The sequence below is a fragment of the Ixodes scapularis genome, unplaced genomic scaffold (genome assembly GCF_016920785.2).
Source record: "Ixodes scapularis isolate PalLabHiFi unplaced genomic scaffold, ASM1692078v2 PGA_scaffold2__306_contigs__length_199485367, whole genome shotgun sequence".
Taxonomy (NCBI): domain Eukaryota; kingdom Metazoa; phylum Arthropoda; class Arachnida; order Ixodida; family Ixodidae; genus Ixodes; species Ixodes scapularis.
The window spans coordinates 60868983-60886697 of NW_024609857.1; the positions used below are offsets into that span (position 1 = coordinate 60868983).

The following is a 17715-nucleotide window of genomic DNA, read 5'->3' on the forward strand; positions in this document are numbered from 1 at the left end:
TCGTGGCCCCAAATATTTGCAGAAATCGGTCTAGCGGACATATCTGCAACCCCCGATGTTTGCAAGCTTCAGGAAACTTAAAACTTTCTTGTTGTGGCAATAATTGTTGCCTGCACTTAAGTTTCTGGACTCTGATTGTTTGCAACGCCTGTGAAAGGGAAGTGCTAAAAGAAAATCGAGGGTCAAGAATATACGCAAGACACGGATGCTCCGGCATTTGCCCGAATCGTCACGAGATTTTCTATTTGAGGCACTTGGGACTACCGCCGGGGTGAAAAAGGGAGACCAAAGCAAACATAAATAAAAAAGATGGAACATTTATTACAAGTCTGGAGAAGTGACACACATTAAATACTCGCATCCGAAAAAAAAAAAAAAAGTATGTAATGTGTATGTTAATAAAAACAGTTTTGTATGTGTGTGTGTGTGTGTGTGTGTAACAAAAAAGAATGTAAGAACTGGAGGGCATTAAAAACCCAATACGATACGTGACAATACATGGTATTGTAACAAGGTTAGTGCTTAGGCAAAAACTGCTCTCCTGAAAAGACCCGCTGTCCATAATTTAAGTGTCTCACTCTACAACGCACATGAGGAAGGGAAAACAAAAACAAAACAGGGGGGAGGGGGAGGGCCTGCAAAGAAGATAACAGCGTTGTCAAAACAACGTACTTTTCGTCTCTCGGCCACACGAGGGCGACTCGAAAGCAGACGTTACAAGAAAGAAAAAACAGAGCTTGTTCTGTACAATGCCACTTGATTCTGGCTAACAAAAGAGACAAACCCGCCGGCATTGTGTTACATGAGGCATTGGGCATATTGTCAACCTTTCCGCTCCTCCTCTTGGGCGGCAACACCTTCGCAACCGCCGAAAGGAAACCTTTCCAACGTTCGACTTAAACGCCGGCCGACCTAACCTCCGTCGACACGTGTCGTCAACATCAATAATACATACCGCGTGGTACCAGCCTCCAGGGAATGCGCGCTTCTGCGTTGCACAATGGCGACAGAGCAAACGCTGACAACCAGTGTCAGGCGCAAGTGCTCCAAACACAAGCAACATGTGAAGAAAAAAAAAAGGCAAAATAAATAAATGCGGGTCGGCGCGACTGCCTCCTCTTTTATGGCATGTTAGTAACTGGCGAGTGATTCTCAAGGCATCCTCCTTTCGCGTCCGGGCCAATCGCCAACTCCTCTCTGAACGACAGAGGACCGGAGGATGGCACGACACCAACATTGGCCGCTCACCAGAGCCACTGGATAAGCTACGCTTCGAAGTAAGGACGCTTTGGCCGTCTTGGTGCTTAAAATAATTGTTGCTTCGTCCGAAATCGCAAGAAAGGCTTTTCTCTTTTTCGTTATCCGCTAATGTTAAAACGGGGGGGGGGGAGCGGCAGGATTCAGGGTCGAAAGAATGACGGTGATGGCGCATTCCGGTTAGGGGTGGTGGATCCTTTCGTCTTGATTGCTGCCCCATTCCGCGACGGTTTACGAAAAGACACATTCGAAAAAGAGGCACGCTTAGTGTCCGTGCGTCCTTCCGAAACTGGTTTTATTCGAGTAAAACGAGCCGTAGGAGAGCGTCCTCGACGGAGCCAGAGTTGGCCTCCCAGAGGCCGGGCTGTGCGCGGGGCGATTTCGTCTGTTGAGACGAGTAAAAAAACGACGAGGGGAGGTGGACAGTTTTCCTGAGGCTCGTAGAAAAGCTACTTCCGCAACCGGCCGGACAAATTGCTTTGTTCCGAGCACGGTGCTCTGCCGTCTACTTTGTCTACACCAACAGTAAAAAAAGGTGCGGTAAAAAGCGCTCTGTGAAAACACTCGTCGGCCAATGGCACGGTGCAAACCCGTCCCGAGAAAAACATGGCAAACAAGCTCCCGGATTCTTCTTCTTTTTTTTCTTTGTCACGTTAGTCGGCTTATCGGGCGACGTGGCCACACCAAAAAGAGGTTGTGGTATATCTGGTATATCCAAAACAAGGGCAGCTGTCGGTCGTCCGGCCGCACACATCCATACGTGGGAAACGCGGCCAAGCGAGATCCCAGTGTTCGTGGCATTCTCGTATCACAATCGCAACAAAGAACCGTTGTGCCGAGACAGAAGCACGCGCGGTAGTTTGTAAAACTCTGAATTTGTTCGCTCTCTTTTGCGTCGTTATGGCGCATTATGGCCGACTGCCCGTTGCTACACCCGAGTGTGGAGGTTATAGACAACAGAAACACGATTTGAGGTACACAACATTGTGGAGCAAGGTTGCTTCTCTCTACGAGTTGCGAGGCACCTCCTTCTATGTCTCGTGAAAGAACTGGACGCAAAACAACTCCTGCGCAGGCTTTCGGTATGTTCCAAACCTCATTTTGTTTGTTCTTCGTCCCCAAAGCTGTCGCGGAACGTAGAAAATGTGCGCCGCCAACGTCCGAGACAAACGCCTCGAAATGTTCGCGCCCAAACAGGTGTAAAACGGTGTGCACGTCGTAACACATACAGACATTTCAAATTGCTTCGGAGCAGTGTCGGTAGAAAGCGATACAAGAGGCAACACTTGAACATCCTCCAGGCAGTGCGGCAACTACGAGTGTACTGTACATCCTAACGAGACGAGCCTGGCCGAACGCCGACCGAGTTCAGTCGCTCTCCTTTAAAATTGCATTTGGAGGGTGTTGGGCTAACACCCCGACACACGCGCACTTGAAACACAGACAATGTCGCAGAAACGAGTTCTTTGTAGAAAAAAAACAGTGGCACACACTTTGAAAATTTTTTTAAAGAAAGGTGGTAAACACCTCAAAACGTGCTCCCAAAGAGCGGTTCCAGCTGCCCCGACTTCCTCGACGGTGGCAGCGCGGTACAAAAAGGGAACTGGGGCCATCCTCGAAACACCCTGCACCTCGTCTCGCCTCCGACGGAGTGCCGGTGACGAGGCGTGCGCCCGTCAAAGTCCCGACCGAGCCCGCACGCTCGGACACGAGTGCCCTCCCAAACCGCGCTCGCGGGGTGCCACTCCCGCTTTCTCGTTCCCAAGAGACGTAACAAAAGAGCGGTTCGGCGTCGAGAACAAAAGGCGATCCCGCGCGATGTCTTCGAGCCCGCGTCGTTGTCCTCATTCGAAAGTTGCACTCTTCCCTTCCGAGTGATCCTCGGCTCTCTTCAGTGCTCGTGTGAGCGCCCTCTTGAGGACGTTGCCGGTTGTTTGCGACCTTACAAGGCGAGCCCCTGGGCTTTCTGGACCGTTGCGGAGAAGTGGCTCATTCGTCCGGTGAAACCGGGAGCTCCGGCGGAGGACGGCTACCCCTTCGGGAACATGGTGAGGATGGCGGCGCACACCTTCTGCGGGTTGGTCTCCTCTGGGTAGAGGTCCATGGCGGCCCGGACCTGCTCCTCCGGGAAGATGGAGGACAGGTGGTAGTAGAGGCGGTAGCGGGGGCTGGCCTCTGCCGGGACCTCGCAGGGGGGGGGTGCCAGGGGCAGACCCAGCCAGCCGGGTCCGGGGGGCGCCGGGTAGGCCGGGTAAGCCAGCTGCGACACCGCGCCTCGGGCACCCTGTGGGAGGGCGTCCAACCTGGAGGGAAAGGAGGGCATCGGTTCATCTGGGGACTTCCAAGGCCCAGTTACTTCAGGGATGACCGAATAATCCGCGAAAGAAAAACATTTTTATATATTTTTATACATTTTCTTCTTGTCGTTTTTCTTTTGCGTCTTACTTTTGCGTTTTACGTTTTTACCAAGCTACTCTACATTCAAATTATTTTAGTCCAACTGACATTACTATATACTCTGTTCTGCTCGAAGTGCAAGCAAATTGAAGCTACAAGCATGACGAAGTAGTCTCAAACAGTGCTTTCACTCTGCAAGTGCACATTCATAGAATGCACATTTAAATCGTGGCCTTTCGGTTTAGCAGCTTATGGTTCGTTCACACTTGCAGTAAAATGGAGTTGGAAAATTTTCAACATGCTAGTACTGCAGAAATACTCCCTGAATTAACTCCCCCAAAATCGGATGGGTAGGCGAGACTCCCTCACTCGCAAAACGTTTTCTTTCATCGTAAACGTGCAGATGAGGTGCACATGCGATAGAAGGAGGCGGATGTGCACTGTGCCACACAAGTAGCGCTTTTTTGCACTTTGCTCCAGCGGAGTTAGCTTTGAGTTAAAAGCTGGCATACAACTTGGTTTTCTGCAAGGAAGGTAATCCTCTTAGCAGTTCCCTCTCCTAAGCTGCAAGGGGAGCCAATTTGGGATAAGGTAAAAAGTGGATGATATAGGAAAGGAAGAGGCCGGCAAAAGTGGGAAGAGCGAAGTGTATGTCTGCCTGCAAGAGAGTTTCCAAAACACGCTTTTATGTAGGGATCAACATCTCGAAATAGAAACGACTTTTGAAATCTCTTGTAACTCAAAATGAGTCCCGAAATATTGCACAAAAACAATTTCTTTTTTCAGGAGATGTTTGTTTCGTGACATGCTTTGTGACATACTCGGGCACTTAAAAAATGTTTCTTGGAAGTTTGGTGTCCCTTTAAAGGACTGTCAATTTCTTCTTTGCTGCAGACAACACCTCATAGAGTGAATCGGATGTGTTTGATCCGCCATCCTCTGGCAGAGGAACCTCTAGTGGGATCAAACGCCCCTTGATGCATCGGTGTTGGTCTTACAAGTAGCCCCAAATGTCCTAGTGCACGAGGCACCAGCCTCGTGCTGCCCTTGGGAGAAAATGGCAGCACTCGCTCGTGGCACAGGTCTCGTGTTCGCGCAACAATGATCGTCGGCGTTTGCAAGAAACATGACGCGTGAATTTTACCAAAGGGCTTTAGTTGCTCAAGGGTCGCCCGCTCACCTGGTGTCGGAGCTGCTGCAGAGCCTCTGCATGCGCAGCTGGGAGCGCTGCCGGGTGGAGTCGGGTGCGCTGGCGATCCGTGTCACCTCAGGGTGTGGGTGCGAGGAGGCCAGAGGAGCCCCCAGGCCCCAGGCGCCACCCCCCTGGGCGGCCCCAAAGAGCCCCGAGTCGCTGCTTAGGCGCCCCAGGGCCCGGTGCTGCAGGTTCTCCTGGCTGCCTGCCCTGCACAACACCAACCGGGGACTCCTTCGTTTATTTTTTCCGTTTAACCCACAGCGCCCAAAGGGTGTCGTTGCGGGGAGTTTTAAAGGTAGATGATTGTTTGACAGGAAATATGCTCTGTGCATACAGACAAATATGGAGAAGCATTCCTACAGGCTACTAAAAGTACCGTATGACCGCCTGCCCCCAAAAGATCACCCATCCTATTTTATGGCTGAATACTCAACAAAAATTGCATAACAATGCCCCCCCCCCCCCCCCCCCCCCCCCATGATTCCCGCCGGATATCAATCGCACGATGTCCGACGGGAATAAAATCAACCGCGCAAGCTGCAGTATCGGTATGTGTGACAAGCAGGTTCGCTGTGGGTTCCCACGTGTTTATCGCACCGTGACGCACAAATGTGCTGCGTCCACAATATTCATTATCGTTGACATACAAGTTTGTATAGTTTGTTGCAACTCAAGAAGGTAGGGCGAGGGTAAGACGGGCCGGGGAGGAGGAAGGAGACGGAACGCTAAAGAGAGAGGTAGGTTTTCTCCTCTCTTCTCCAGCGTTCCGTGTACTTCCTCCTTCCCGGCCCGTCGTATCCTCGCCCCACCTTCTTGAGTTGCAACAAACTATAGCTCTTTCCCACATTTTTTTTTTTTTCTTCTTTTGTTCGCAATGTGCGGTCACAATATTGGTTCCGTGCTATGCGAGTTTGTAGCGGTTTACCGTGTTTATTGCGTGTTCCGTGGTACGAGAGTTTGTAGCAGTTTACCGTTTATCGCACCATGAAACACAAATCTGCTGCGTCCGCCATCTGCGGTGTCTGTTCGTAGCAGGTTCTCGCATGTGTATCGTACTGCAAAGCACGAATGTGCTGCGGTATCTATTTGCGTGGCAGACAAGTTCGTAGTGAATTCTCGCATACTTACCACACCGTGGAATGCTAATTTGCCGTACCCAGTCTGTAGTATCAGTTTCCATTTCACATAGTAGTGGCGGCCCGCCCCCGCTCCTGCCCCCCCCCCTCGTTCTAGCGCATTCGACAAGTGCAATGGAGACAAAGGCTGCTAGCTTTAGGTTTACTCACTATTCATTCCAACCAGAGCTCGGCATTCTGACGTCCCCTCACACTCTCGTCTTCCTCAGTTTCCCGGCACATTGCTTCCCCACAGTGCGCAGGTGCTCGGTAAGAAGTGCACTCAATGGGGCTAACCTGCCGCGATTATGAGAAAATGTGTTACGCAGCGATGTAATGACAGCTTGTGTTTATCATTCATGCTTGTTTTATTTTTTGGCAGACTTTGTATCGAAGAAAGAATATTTGCATATAGCGAGCAGATTTAGAAATCTCCTCGATTAGGATAGCTGCTTCAAATTTAGTGTTGACATGCCACAGTTTATTAATATAAATAGTTGCATTAAAATTAACCGAGCTTAGAAAAGGACAAGTGGAAGCTCAGGAGCGACGTTCACGAGTTCATCTGGGCTTTCGTTAAAGCGTGCTCCAGTAGCGAAACGCCTAGAAAAACTGCTTGGATACTCTATTCCAAAATATTCAACCAAAACCACTATTTGCTTAGAACTCAAAATCCACTATTTGCACGTGACTAGTATGTACACATCCCATCCCCTTTGAAGCCCCACCTATGTTTAGTCCCTGCCTCGACGTGAGAGACCAAGGTGGTTCTGCCATGCAAAAGGTGCCGCGACTGGCAACCGAAACCGACCTGTGGATGGGACCCGTGTCCGTGGGTGCTGACAGGAGGTGGGGCTGCTGGCCGGAGGCCATGCGCAGGTGGTAGAGCCGAGGGTCACACGAGGGGTTGAGCGTGAGCTGGCGCTGCAGCTTGCGGTGCAGGTTGGAGCCCAGCGTCTCCTCCGGCCCGGCACCGCCACCGGCACCGCCCCCCAGCACGGGGCTCCTGCACAACACACGCACGTTGCAGGTGACGTAATGAGGCACACGATCACCACGTCGTTGTTCACAAAACAAGCTTGGTTGCACTAACGAGCTGTGGGAACTGTATATGTGCAGGAGCCTGCTTTTCTAAGAGTCCCTGGACATTCCCCACAGAGCGATTCAAGCCACTGCTTTGGCGTGACGAGAGTTACACGACCTGGACTTCTCCGAGTCCTGGAAATGAGGATCACCGGAGCAATGCGAACAATAACCCCCACCTACTTTCGAGTTATTCGTATCCAAGTCACGAAGCACAGGACCCTAAATTAAGGCTTTGTTCGTGTTAGTTCATGTTGTTTGTAATGATGTCACAAACGAAAAATGGTAAATGCATGTAAAATTTAAAATTAATGTGTAACGAGGCAAACTTATGCCTATAAAACTAAAGAATAAAATATCACGCATTTTGCATCGGAAGGGCGACTACCTCGAAGAAGCGCATTACTGCTGCTTTTATACATAAATGACATTCAGGAATGACGGCAGCTGAGAATGGGTTGGAACTTTCCACGAGAGTACACGTTAATGAAATAAAGATCCAAGCCCAGCAAGGTTTGAACTTCGTTCCTCCGCCGTGCACGTGGCGATATAAACTATTTCCCAATCTGATTGTACTGGTGTGGAATACGCAACCCTCCAAATTAACTATATGTGCTGCGCTCACCTCTGTCTGCCCCTTCCTTAGACATGTAAAGCCTCACCCAGTTCAGGTTAGTGCGACAGCGACTTCGAGCCAGTGGCATAGGTAGTAGGGGGGGAGTTTTAAAGAAACACTGACACATCAAAATCTTTTTTTTTTTTATTATCCAAAACAATTGAAAACGATACCAGGACATTACCCTCAAAATTCGAAACTTGGGAATTCAGTATTTGTGAAGTAAAAAAAACAATTTCCAAATGGCGAATTCGAAGTTCTTAAAGTCCGACCTACAGAATCGTCTTCTACCGGGGAAAAAACCGGTTCCCAGTTCCCTTCTCTCCATTCCCACTCGCCCACTTTTCCCCTCCTCTCCACACAGGAGCGGATCTCTGAACTACTCCCGGTAGAGAGGAGGAGGGTCTCCCTTTTTCTCAAATGGAACGGAGAAATTGAGGGAGTTTCCTTCTTTCTGCTTGTTGGTCGGCCTTTAAGCGATCCGCACCGGTGCGTTGACGTTAAGTATTGCGGAGTCCTGAGAGTCTACTTTCTTTCACGACTCCCCGCTGTTGCCACCGCGACCCAAAGCGAGGAGGAAAAGAGCGGGAGAGATAAGGGTGCCGGGGGACCGTGAACAAACCGGTTTCTTCGTCCGGTTCCCCGACTCTATCATTCTCTGCTCGAGCGCCGCAGTTTTCCGAAGGAGGGTACAAATCCAGGAGGCGACATCACACCGGGCTCCGATTTTCGGTATTTCAAAAAGAAGGGCTGTAATGTGTTTGCAATTGCGTTAAAAAACAAGTTTTACGATTGCCGTTATTAAATGTTATAGAAATGTCGCCTACAAAGCTTCTAAATTCTGAGATTTACAAAGCTTCTAAAAAAAAGCAAGGAGGCGAAGAGTGGGGGAGGAAAGCGGCAAAAATAAAAAAGCATGCGCACGCGTAAAAACTTTTTTTTTTTTTTTGCGATGCATTTTTTTTTTTTTTTTGCGTGGTTATGACTACAATTTGCATCATTTTAGACAATAAAAAAAATATGACCCTTGGGGTGTCAGTGCCCCTTTCAGGTCAAACTCTGCCCCCCACATACACGCACACAACAATACAGCCCCCCACCCCCTGGGGAAATTTTCTGGTTATGCCATTGGTTTGAGCACCAGGCCTAGCTCGTGACGGGGGCCACAACTGCACAGACCTCTGCTCCACGGCCATTCGGCAACCTAGGGTGCAAGCGGACGAAACCTGAGTGTGGCCTGGGAAGCGTGCTCACCCTTTGGAGAGGCCGTAGGAGGCCATTCCCGAGTCCGGGTCCGAGAGGCGCTTGGCCACGGACAGGTGTCCTCCCCCGTCCACCTCGAGCAGGTCCTGGGGCAGCAGGGACGACGCCGTAGGCACCGAGGACTTGGTCCGTGACAGGGGCGCCTTCTTCTTGGGAACCTCGCCCGAGCAAGGCGGTAGGCTTTTGGTCTTCAGCAGCTCCCCTGAGGGCACATTGCGGGTATACAGCCACTTAGTGGGTTGCCTGGCCATGCACATGCGGCATGTTACCAACACAAGGCCAGCTTTTCAAGATCTAGCATTCCACCTCCTCCTGAAATCCTCGCTGCACTACTGCATACACGTGCCTGCCATTGACAGAAAAGGTTGAGATACCTTTTTTTTTTTAAGCGCAGGATGAGGACGCTATAATGTGGCATGCCATGACATGTCCACAGCTGCCCCATGTAGGCCCTCCTTCCATTCACAGACTACCGTGAAATACCGAGGGAGTGCCCATCCCACTTTTACTGAAAGCTGGGTTAACCGGGCACTTGTCGGTCAAATTGAGTGCTTAATGTATAATTTGCAGAATTCCCAAGTTTTTGGAAATCTTAACCGTGGGTGCTTAAACGAAGTGGGCGCCTCCGCGGTATATTACGGTAAGTGGGTGCCATCAGCTCACAAGTCTGGGCACTGCACATGTGCTGGAATTTGCATCTCAAGATGTGAAGCATCCTAACATACATAGTGCCGTAGGGGATGCTATTGTTGCGTCAGAGGTGCACGTGGGTACATTAAAATGACTCATCAAACACATATCTCGGACTATCTACCCCAAAGCACAATAAACTGAGCAAGCAGGCAGGCAAACAACATGCTCTATGTACGATAACCATGTCGGACACTCATGACACGGGCCTTCTGGGTACCCAAACTTTGCTGAACTTCACTCAAATATTAAGGTGGACAGCTGGTTTATGTTTAATGTTTACATCTAATTTTATTTGTGTTTTATCAATTTATGTTTAATTAAACAAACTTGACAAAACTTCCTGAACTTACCCGGGCCATATACTCCCTGATGCTTTGCTCGGCTTCCTTTAACTTCCCCAAACTTTCCCAAACTGACCACATTCCGAGGAAAATTGCCAAAATTTTCCGAAAAGCTCATCGGTTCCTCGTCTGCTCAGTCTGAGAAGGGCTCCCGCCATGGAAAGCAGACGTGTTAACTGACACACACCTGGGGAGGAGTCCCTGCTGTTGATGCCTCCCCGGGCCTTGACCTCCTGCAGCTGCAGCCTGGCCTGCTCGGCCAGCCGCTCCGTCACTGACTTCTGAGGCAGGTTGCCCCGCTCCGGATGATAGTACTTGCACTTGTTGCCATACGTGCACTTCTTGCCGTAAGGGCAGGCGGGGGGTGCCCCCTCCGCCCCCACGCACGGGGCTAGGGGACGGGGGCACGGCAGGGACCGGCCCTTGCGCAGGAACAGGTCCAGCGAGGGGCCGTGCCGGCCTAGGGGGTCGTCCGGAGGCATGAACCTGCAGGCAGAGACAGACGGACGGGTGCTTCTGGTCAGAGGGTCCAATGAGTCAGGAGATTTGATAGTCAAGAAATCAAAATATTCAATGAGTCACCAGATCTAACGGTCAGGAGGTCAAGAGACTCCACAAGATCTGTGACAAATCAAAGGGTACAATGAGCCGCGAGATCCATGGCAAGTCGAAGGGCCCAACGAATCAAGAGATCAAATATTGAACCTCTTGAGTAGTTAGATCTCTGGAATTGTTGAAACTTTGACCCTGAATCCCAGGTGGACGGAACACCGTCAAGAAACTCTCTAAAGCGGCCTCGCAACACTCGGGCACTGCGACACCAAATGAATGAGGCCACAAATAATAAGATCTGTTCCAGTATATTTCATATGCGACATGTGTTACTGATGATAATCACCATGCTTTGTCTAATTTTCTTTTTGCTTATTACTTACTGAGTGGCACCTATTTCACTCGTAGAAACTAATAGCATTATTTATGCCAAGCTTCCTGTGTCCAAACCTCGCCTTGGCCGCGGAAAAGAGGAGATGAAAAGACAATAGAATACAAGACAAATATGGTAGCACAAAATGTGTGACAATGGAAAGGTTTAAGACAAGTAAGAAAATCCAACAGAACAAAAAAAAAAAAAAGACTATAAAACAAAGCACACAAGACATACCAGGTACTAAAGCTTGCAAATCTACAACACAAAAGTGGCTGTGTTGTGCAAAAAATTTTTGACAGTGATAGTCATTTTAAAAAATTTAACGAAAGAAGGAATAGCAGAAACACTGCCACACAACGTTCACTTTTACGGCTGCATGGCGAAGCACAGTATGCAGTCATAAAAGTGCACAAATTTGACGTTGTTGTCGTGCGTGTCGCATTATCTGCCTAAAAACAGGTCATTTGTCCGCATCGCTGTCACACTTTTCCGAGCCAATCGTAAACTCTTTGCTCTCGATTAACAGCCAAAAGGTGGGCTTACGGGGGTTGAATACACCATAGAAAGCCACAAGTGTCATTCTTGGCCGTTTTTGCTTATAGTTAGCAGTAGAACCCAGACCGATAAAACATATGAAGTGTAAGGTTAGCTAAAGGCCGACTTGCAAAATCGTCTTCTGCCGGCAAGAAAACCGGTTCCCGTTTTCGTTATCTCTATTTCCTCTTTCTCTCTTCTCTCCTCCTCTCTTTACAGGAACGGGGTTTTTGAGCTACTCTCCACAGAGAGGAGGAAGGTCTCCCTCTTTCTCAAAGGAAGAATGGAAGGTGTGATGGCATGTCTCCAGATTGCTATGTGTCTGTGCAGCAGCATAGACTTTTCATTTTCCCGGGGGGGGGGGGGGGGGGGGGGGGGGGGGTGCTTTTCCGCGCAATTTTGTTTACAACGGCAATTATCAGTAGTTCATTTTAGGGGGTACATTTCACAGCCTATGTATATCGCCATGTGTCCGTCGCTGTGTGCATTATTTTGTTTACATGCCGCTACTAGAAGCTCGTTACATGGCACGTAAACAGCGTCTTGGTAAGGATCATGGCCTGGGGGAGGGCTCTGCCCCCTCCCCGATCTCACCAGGGGGGAACACGAGCCCCGATGCCTCCACTCCACTCCACTCCACTCCACTCCACTCCACTCCACTCCACTCCACTCCACTCCACTCCACTCCACACCCCCCCCCCCCCCCCCCCCCCCGTGGTCTACGCCTATGGTCTGTGGCATCATCTGCAAAAAGCTGCACAGTGAAGAACATTCTGAAGATTGGCTCATTCATTTGCATTTGAGTGTGATCAAGTGCATTGTGCTCCCTTGTTATAACGAGAAAACACACTGGCAAACTGGTGCCATCTATCAGGCAATCCCAGAACCTTTCCAACCTGCATGTGACTACAGTTAGTGACAGGTTAAGAATCTAGTAGATAAAAGTGTGCAATGGAGGCGGAGCATCTACTGGGTTCGTAACCTGTCACAAATTATAAACTGAAGGCTTTGCAGTATTTGCGAGATTAAATCTCCACATTACCGACGAGAAATGGTTGCTTATAACATCAGTTATTTCAAGCCCACAATAAAAAAAAATAAGGTGTAGAAACATACAACCCTATATAAGGATATAAGATATAAGGAGCCTCGAGGTGGGAGCGCAATGGGGTGCCGCGGGCGTGCGCACCTGTCATTGACGAAGGTGTACATGAGCAGCCTCTCCTCAACGACACGCTTGAAGTCCACGCTCTCGGCCACCAGGTCCCTGTAGTTGTCGTTGGAGACGACCACCCCGTCCGTCTGGGCAGCCATCTTGAGGATGTAGCGGTCCTCGTAGCACACCATGCGCTTTCCCCCGACGTTGCGTGAGGGCGTGAAGAACAGCAGCCGCTCCTTCTCCAGCTGCAGCAGAATCTCCTGGTCTGGGACGCCGAAGGACAAGAGGGAAATGATGCGCCTCAATCAAAATTAAGCACACTGGTGAAGTGGCATTGGAAATACAGGGCCTTCTTATCTAGGAGGTGTTAGTTGTTCCACACACTCTCCGTTCAGAGGGGGAGGGTATCAGCTAGACACTGAAACAATCTGGGAGAGGAGGAACCAAGCTAAGGTGCTCTAATGCAACAGTGTGCTGTAAGAGTGGCCACTTTTGCTAAAATGTCAGAAACAAGACATTGAAAAAGAAAATCCTTTTCCCATCTGATGTCACAATGTGCCGACAACAAACAGCAGTTTGTGAGGAGATTAAGGTTTGATCGGGCTCTCCATAAGCCTAATAAAACATAATAACCAGCTAATAAACAAGTTTGGTAAGAGCATTTGTTGTGTGATCAACTGTCAATGTCTTCTCTCGTTATTGTGCTGTTGCCTCACTGATCTTTTTACTCAAGTTTAACGCACATCGAGGTGCAAGGAAACTTTTATTCCTTTTTGTGGCAATTACTTTCCAGAACCACCGCATCTGAACAAATGGGGGGATTTTAAGGAATTGAACAGCGAGAAGGAAAGCTGGGAAGGGCTTCACAATCAAGCTAAAAATGTTAGTGGTTGTTTGTTTGTTTTTTTTTCCTTCTCTCCCAGGAGTTTTAACATAGATTATGCCATAGAGCTGGCATTGTAGAAAATCCCCGACATAAAGGACAGCAACCGACACAAGTCGCGTAACTGCACCGTCCACTAAATTTAACAGATTTTTTTTACTCTTTGTAAAAATTTGCTTATATGTAATACACACAATATTTTATTATTCATCCCCAAAACATATTTTTATCTATTTGAAAGTTTGACCAGTGACCTTGGAAGGGAGGGGAGTTTCCTTCCTTCCTTCCTTTCCTCTCGCGCTACCAGCAGAAGAGGGACAGAAGAAAATTTTTTCCAGGTAGAAAATCGAGCTTGTGCTTCAGTCTTATTTTGTATGAATATTTTGTTTTCTCTTTAAATCACAATTGCTCTCTTGTAGTTCATACTCAACTTTTCAAAATTCGTAGAAAAAAAAAACAAAACAAAAAAAAAAAAACACGAGCGGATTTTGGTTTTGTTGCAGTGCCAGAGATGGCGCCACCCCCTGGCGCGCCGCCAACGCCGACGCGACTGTCGTGCGACTTCAGCGTCCTCGACGCCGCGGGCTTCCCATAGCGTTGACTTTGCGTCGAAATCAACATCAAAGTTATCCGTATCAAGCCAGATATAGCACTTATAATGCGTGACAAGGCACGCGCATTCACGACTGATACGCACGCTGGATTAATCTGTTGCGGAAAAAAAAAAAAAAAGGAAATAGGAATATTGTATTTTAGTTTTTTATATATCTTCGTAAGATATCTCGCAAATTTTGCCACTTTTTGGAAGGTTTTAGAGTTTAGACAGCAAGGGGAAATGCTTGCGTTATCAATTTCCACTTTTCATTTTATTTCGGAGTTTGCGAAGACGTCCCCGATATCGACGTGCAGGCGGAAATGATAGCCGGACGATCAGTTTTCTTAGGTAAAGCAGCCACGAATGCATCAATCACGAAAGGCCAGGTCCCGTGCTGCGTCCGCTATGGCGCCACAATTCCTCGGCACAATCTGCGAAAGGGTAACGACATTCCCGTGTCGTAACACTGCTCTCCTGAATCGCACTGCGCGCCGCTTTTGTTCGATTGCTCGCCACGAAGGAGAAGTCCTAGGATACGTGTCACAAGCGACACTCCAAAAAGTCACGCCACGCTGTCAGCGACACGTGCCACTATTATGCTTCGTTCACCCCGACGCTGAGCCTGCAGTGCCCGCCGGACCAATCAGCCGCCTCCCTCTTAGCACCTGACTCGGCTCTCTGCGCGTTGGCATGGGCGGGAGTGATGATGTCCTCGTGACACGACGAGCGTCACGAAAGACAGCTACGTACGCCCCGAAAATGCCGAAATCATTTTTATTTCTCTTTTCGCTATTGGAACAGGATGGGGGCACGTTACTGCCGCCAACACCACATGCCCACCGCCCTCAGCTCACTGCGGTGGAACCTACGCGCTCGCCGACCCAATCAACCCGCTTCCCTTTCATCGCCTGACACCGCTCTTTGTACGGGGTAGGGAGCCTTCATGTGCGCACATAAAGGCAACCTAGTACGGGGCGGGAGCGCGAGGAGACGCGGTATCGTTCCGACGACGACACCTTCGCTGATACCTTTGCGCATGCATCGTACCGATCCAGACCCCACCTCCGCTCTCCGGAACGAAGACGGCACTGCGCATGCGCGGCGCTTGTCTTGCTGCAGAGTCCCGCTGCGCGTTGCGGAGGGCGTTGCGGGACAGCGGACACCCATCTACGAAAACTCGTCACACGACCGCTGAGTCATCTATTGGTAGAGTTATTCGGGAGTTTTCGCCAGATCGTTTCTGCTGTCCCGCAACGGCTCTCCGCGACCCGCTACGATGCCCGGAACTCTACAGTCAAGGCTATGGCCATGCGGGCGCAGTAGCGGCTTCTTCGTTGCGGAGGGGGAAACGCGGCCTACGAAAACTCTCTATTAGAGAGTTTTAGGGAACCGTGTTTGCAGAACAGACACAGTGCGATGGGCCCTCCGGTAATGATACCCGATACTCCGCCGCCGCCTTTGTGCATGCATCGTATTGTTATCGGAGGTATAGCTGAAAGGGGGAGGGGGGGGGGGGGGGGGGGGGGGGGACATCGGAGGTATTGAAACTAGGGAGGCGCACATGAAGGCACTCTAATCGAAACGATCTGCTGACGTCGTGAGAGCACGTGGGGAGCTACGCTTCGTCATTCGGGAGCCAGCTGCGCGACGACGAGCCCAGCTTCCTCCCGACAGCGAGCAAAAGCGTCGGCCTGCGAACCGCACGATCAGGGGTTCACTTACAGTAGCGCCGCGTGGTGAACCTAACTACGATTATTACGATTAATAATGATCGAATAGATTAATTATAGCTAAATATGTCTCCTATTCTATACGCATTGCCTGCTCTGGGCTGTGTATGCTCTATGTTGCTTTGGCCTGCGTGTAACGTTTTTTTTTGTTTTTTTTTTTTTTTACGCTTTAAGCGTAACTTTTTTTTTTTTTTCGCTTCAATTATCCAGCTTTTAAACACGTTGAGTTGAAACAACCAGAGTTTAAAAGCGGCGGTAACAACGGGCGTCAACCGCGAGAAGCCTGATAGCGACATCAGCGTGCACGCGGTCTGAATAAGGCCCCTCAAGGCTCGTCCTTCGCCGGGATTACTGCAGCCAGTATCCGGAAAGTGGTAACCGGAATCCGCGCGTGGAGCGATCGGGTCGCACGACCGACATAAATCGTGACGAGAGGGACGGGGGAGAGAGAACGGGGAGAAAGAAAACAACCTTCTTCGAGCGGCATTCTTTGGACAAGGGAAGCCCTCTTCTTTCTTTGTATCGAGAGGTCGTGACTACCGGCCGAAAAACAACCGCGGCGGGTAATAAACGAGCAAATAAGGCGCACAGGCACGTTCGCCCTCGCGTACAACACGCACTTGCGTAGTTTTTGACCGCCTCGCAGGGGGAGGGGGGTTTAAGGAACTCATCGATTTACTCGGACGTTTCCCACGATACGTAGAAAGGACCACGTTAGTCAGCCACTTTCTTGTTTCGTCTTTTTTTTTTTTTTACGCGTGTGTGTTTTTTGTGTAGTAACTTCCTTTCTGAACGACGTGCTCGGAAGGTAAAAATTATTGGGCTCATGTTTTAAACTAAAAAATATCCGTGAAAAAAAAAAAAAGAAAAAAAGAAAAACACCGTGCCGCGTGCGGTAAGGCGCCTGTACCCGACCACTTAATGCGATGAGGTCGTCGGTGCGCACGCAATGACATGCATGACAAACTTTTTTTTTCTGCCTAATGACTAAATCTCGATTAAAAACTCAAACGTAAAAAAAAAAAATAGCGACATCTCAGTTTGATTGGCAAAAACGTCAATCAAACGCAAAAAAATGTCCCGACAAAAACAAAAACCTGCGGCTGAAGTTCGTCTCAGAATACGTAAAATTATTATTTTTTTTTTTCGATTTCAATGAAGCGTGAACAATTTCGGAAATGCCCAAATTAATCAACCGTTCACAAAAAAAAAAAAAAAGTTTCAGTTTTTTTGTTTTTATTAAAAGTTCGAAGTTTATCTCCACCTTGCCCCAACTTGGCTTCCCTCGCGGCTTGGGAGAGGGGAGCGCTAAGAGGATTATCTTCCCTGCAGAAAACCGAGGTAGGTGCTTACCGCTCATTCACACTGGAAGCGGATCCGCGTTCGCAAAGCGGTTGCGAACGCGGTTGTATAAAGATTCAGTACAATTGCACGCGCACTTGATGTCACCGAGTGCGCGTGCATTTGTACTGAATCTTTATACAACCGCGTTCGCAACCGCTTTGCGAACGCGGATCCGCTTCCAGTGTGAATGAGCGGTTAGAGAGGTTGTGCTTCGATACCAGGTCCGGTCACCACCTAGCTGTGTTTAGAGATTTGTGTCTGTCCTTTGTCCCCCCCCCCCCCCCCCGCTCCCCTTCTCCAGGGATTATTATCATCAATCGAGGTTGTACGTCGGCCTTTATACTTCGTCCCACTAAAACCGCGCAGTACAGCCAAAGCTACAGGAGAGAGAGAGGGCGTACCCCGACCTGCGCAAGAGGAGGGAAAGGAGGATGTGGGGAGTCCCGGCCCTTCTATCCCTCCTCTTGAACAGGTTGGCATACGCTCTCTCCCCTGTAGCTTTGGCTCTGCTGCGCGGTTTTAGTCCCGCGACGTACGTTGGACCGCACAAATAGCGTACAGGGTGGTGAGGGCTACGCGCTC

The 17715-nt window shown here is 49.5% G+C and overlaps 1 protein-coding gene across 1 annotated transcript in view; it reads right to left on the reverse strand.

Moving 5' to 3' along the window:
* Window positions 1–297: 297 nt before the first annotated feature.
* Window positions 298–17715, reverse strand: part of LOC8039758 (ribonuclease ZC3H12A) — a 91140-nt gene continuing 73722 nt past the window's right edge. Inside the window, exons 5-10 of the mRNA XM_029972007.2 lie at window positions 12612–12846; window positions 10148–10446; window positions 8918–9128; window positions 6776–6970; window positions 4835–5056; window positions 298–3560 (exon numbers count right to left, since the gene is read on the reverse strand). Coding sequence (XP_029827867.2) covers window positions 3287–3560; window positions 4835–5056; window positions 6776–6970; window positions 8918–9128; window positions 10148–10446; window positions 12612–12846 — 1436 coding nt within the window. The 3' untranslated portion in view covers window positions 298–3286. The remainder of the gene's footprint in view (window positions 3561–4834; window positions 5057–6775; window positions 6971–8917; window positions 9129–10147; window positions 10447–12611; window positions 12847–17715) is intronic.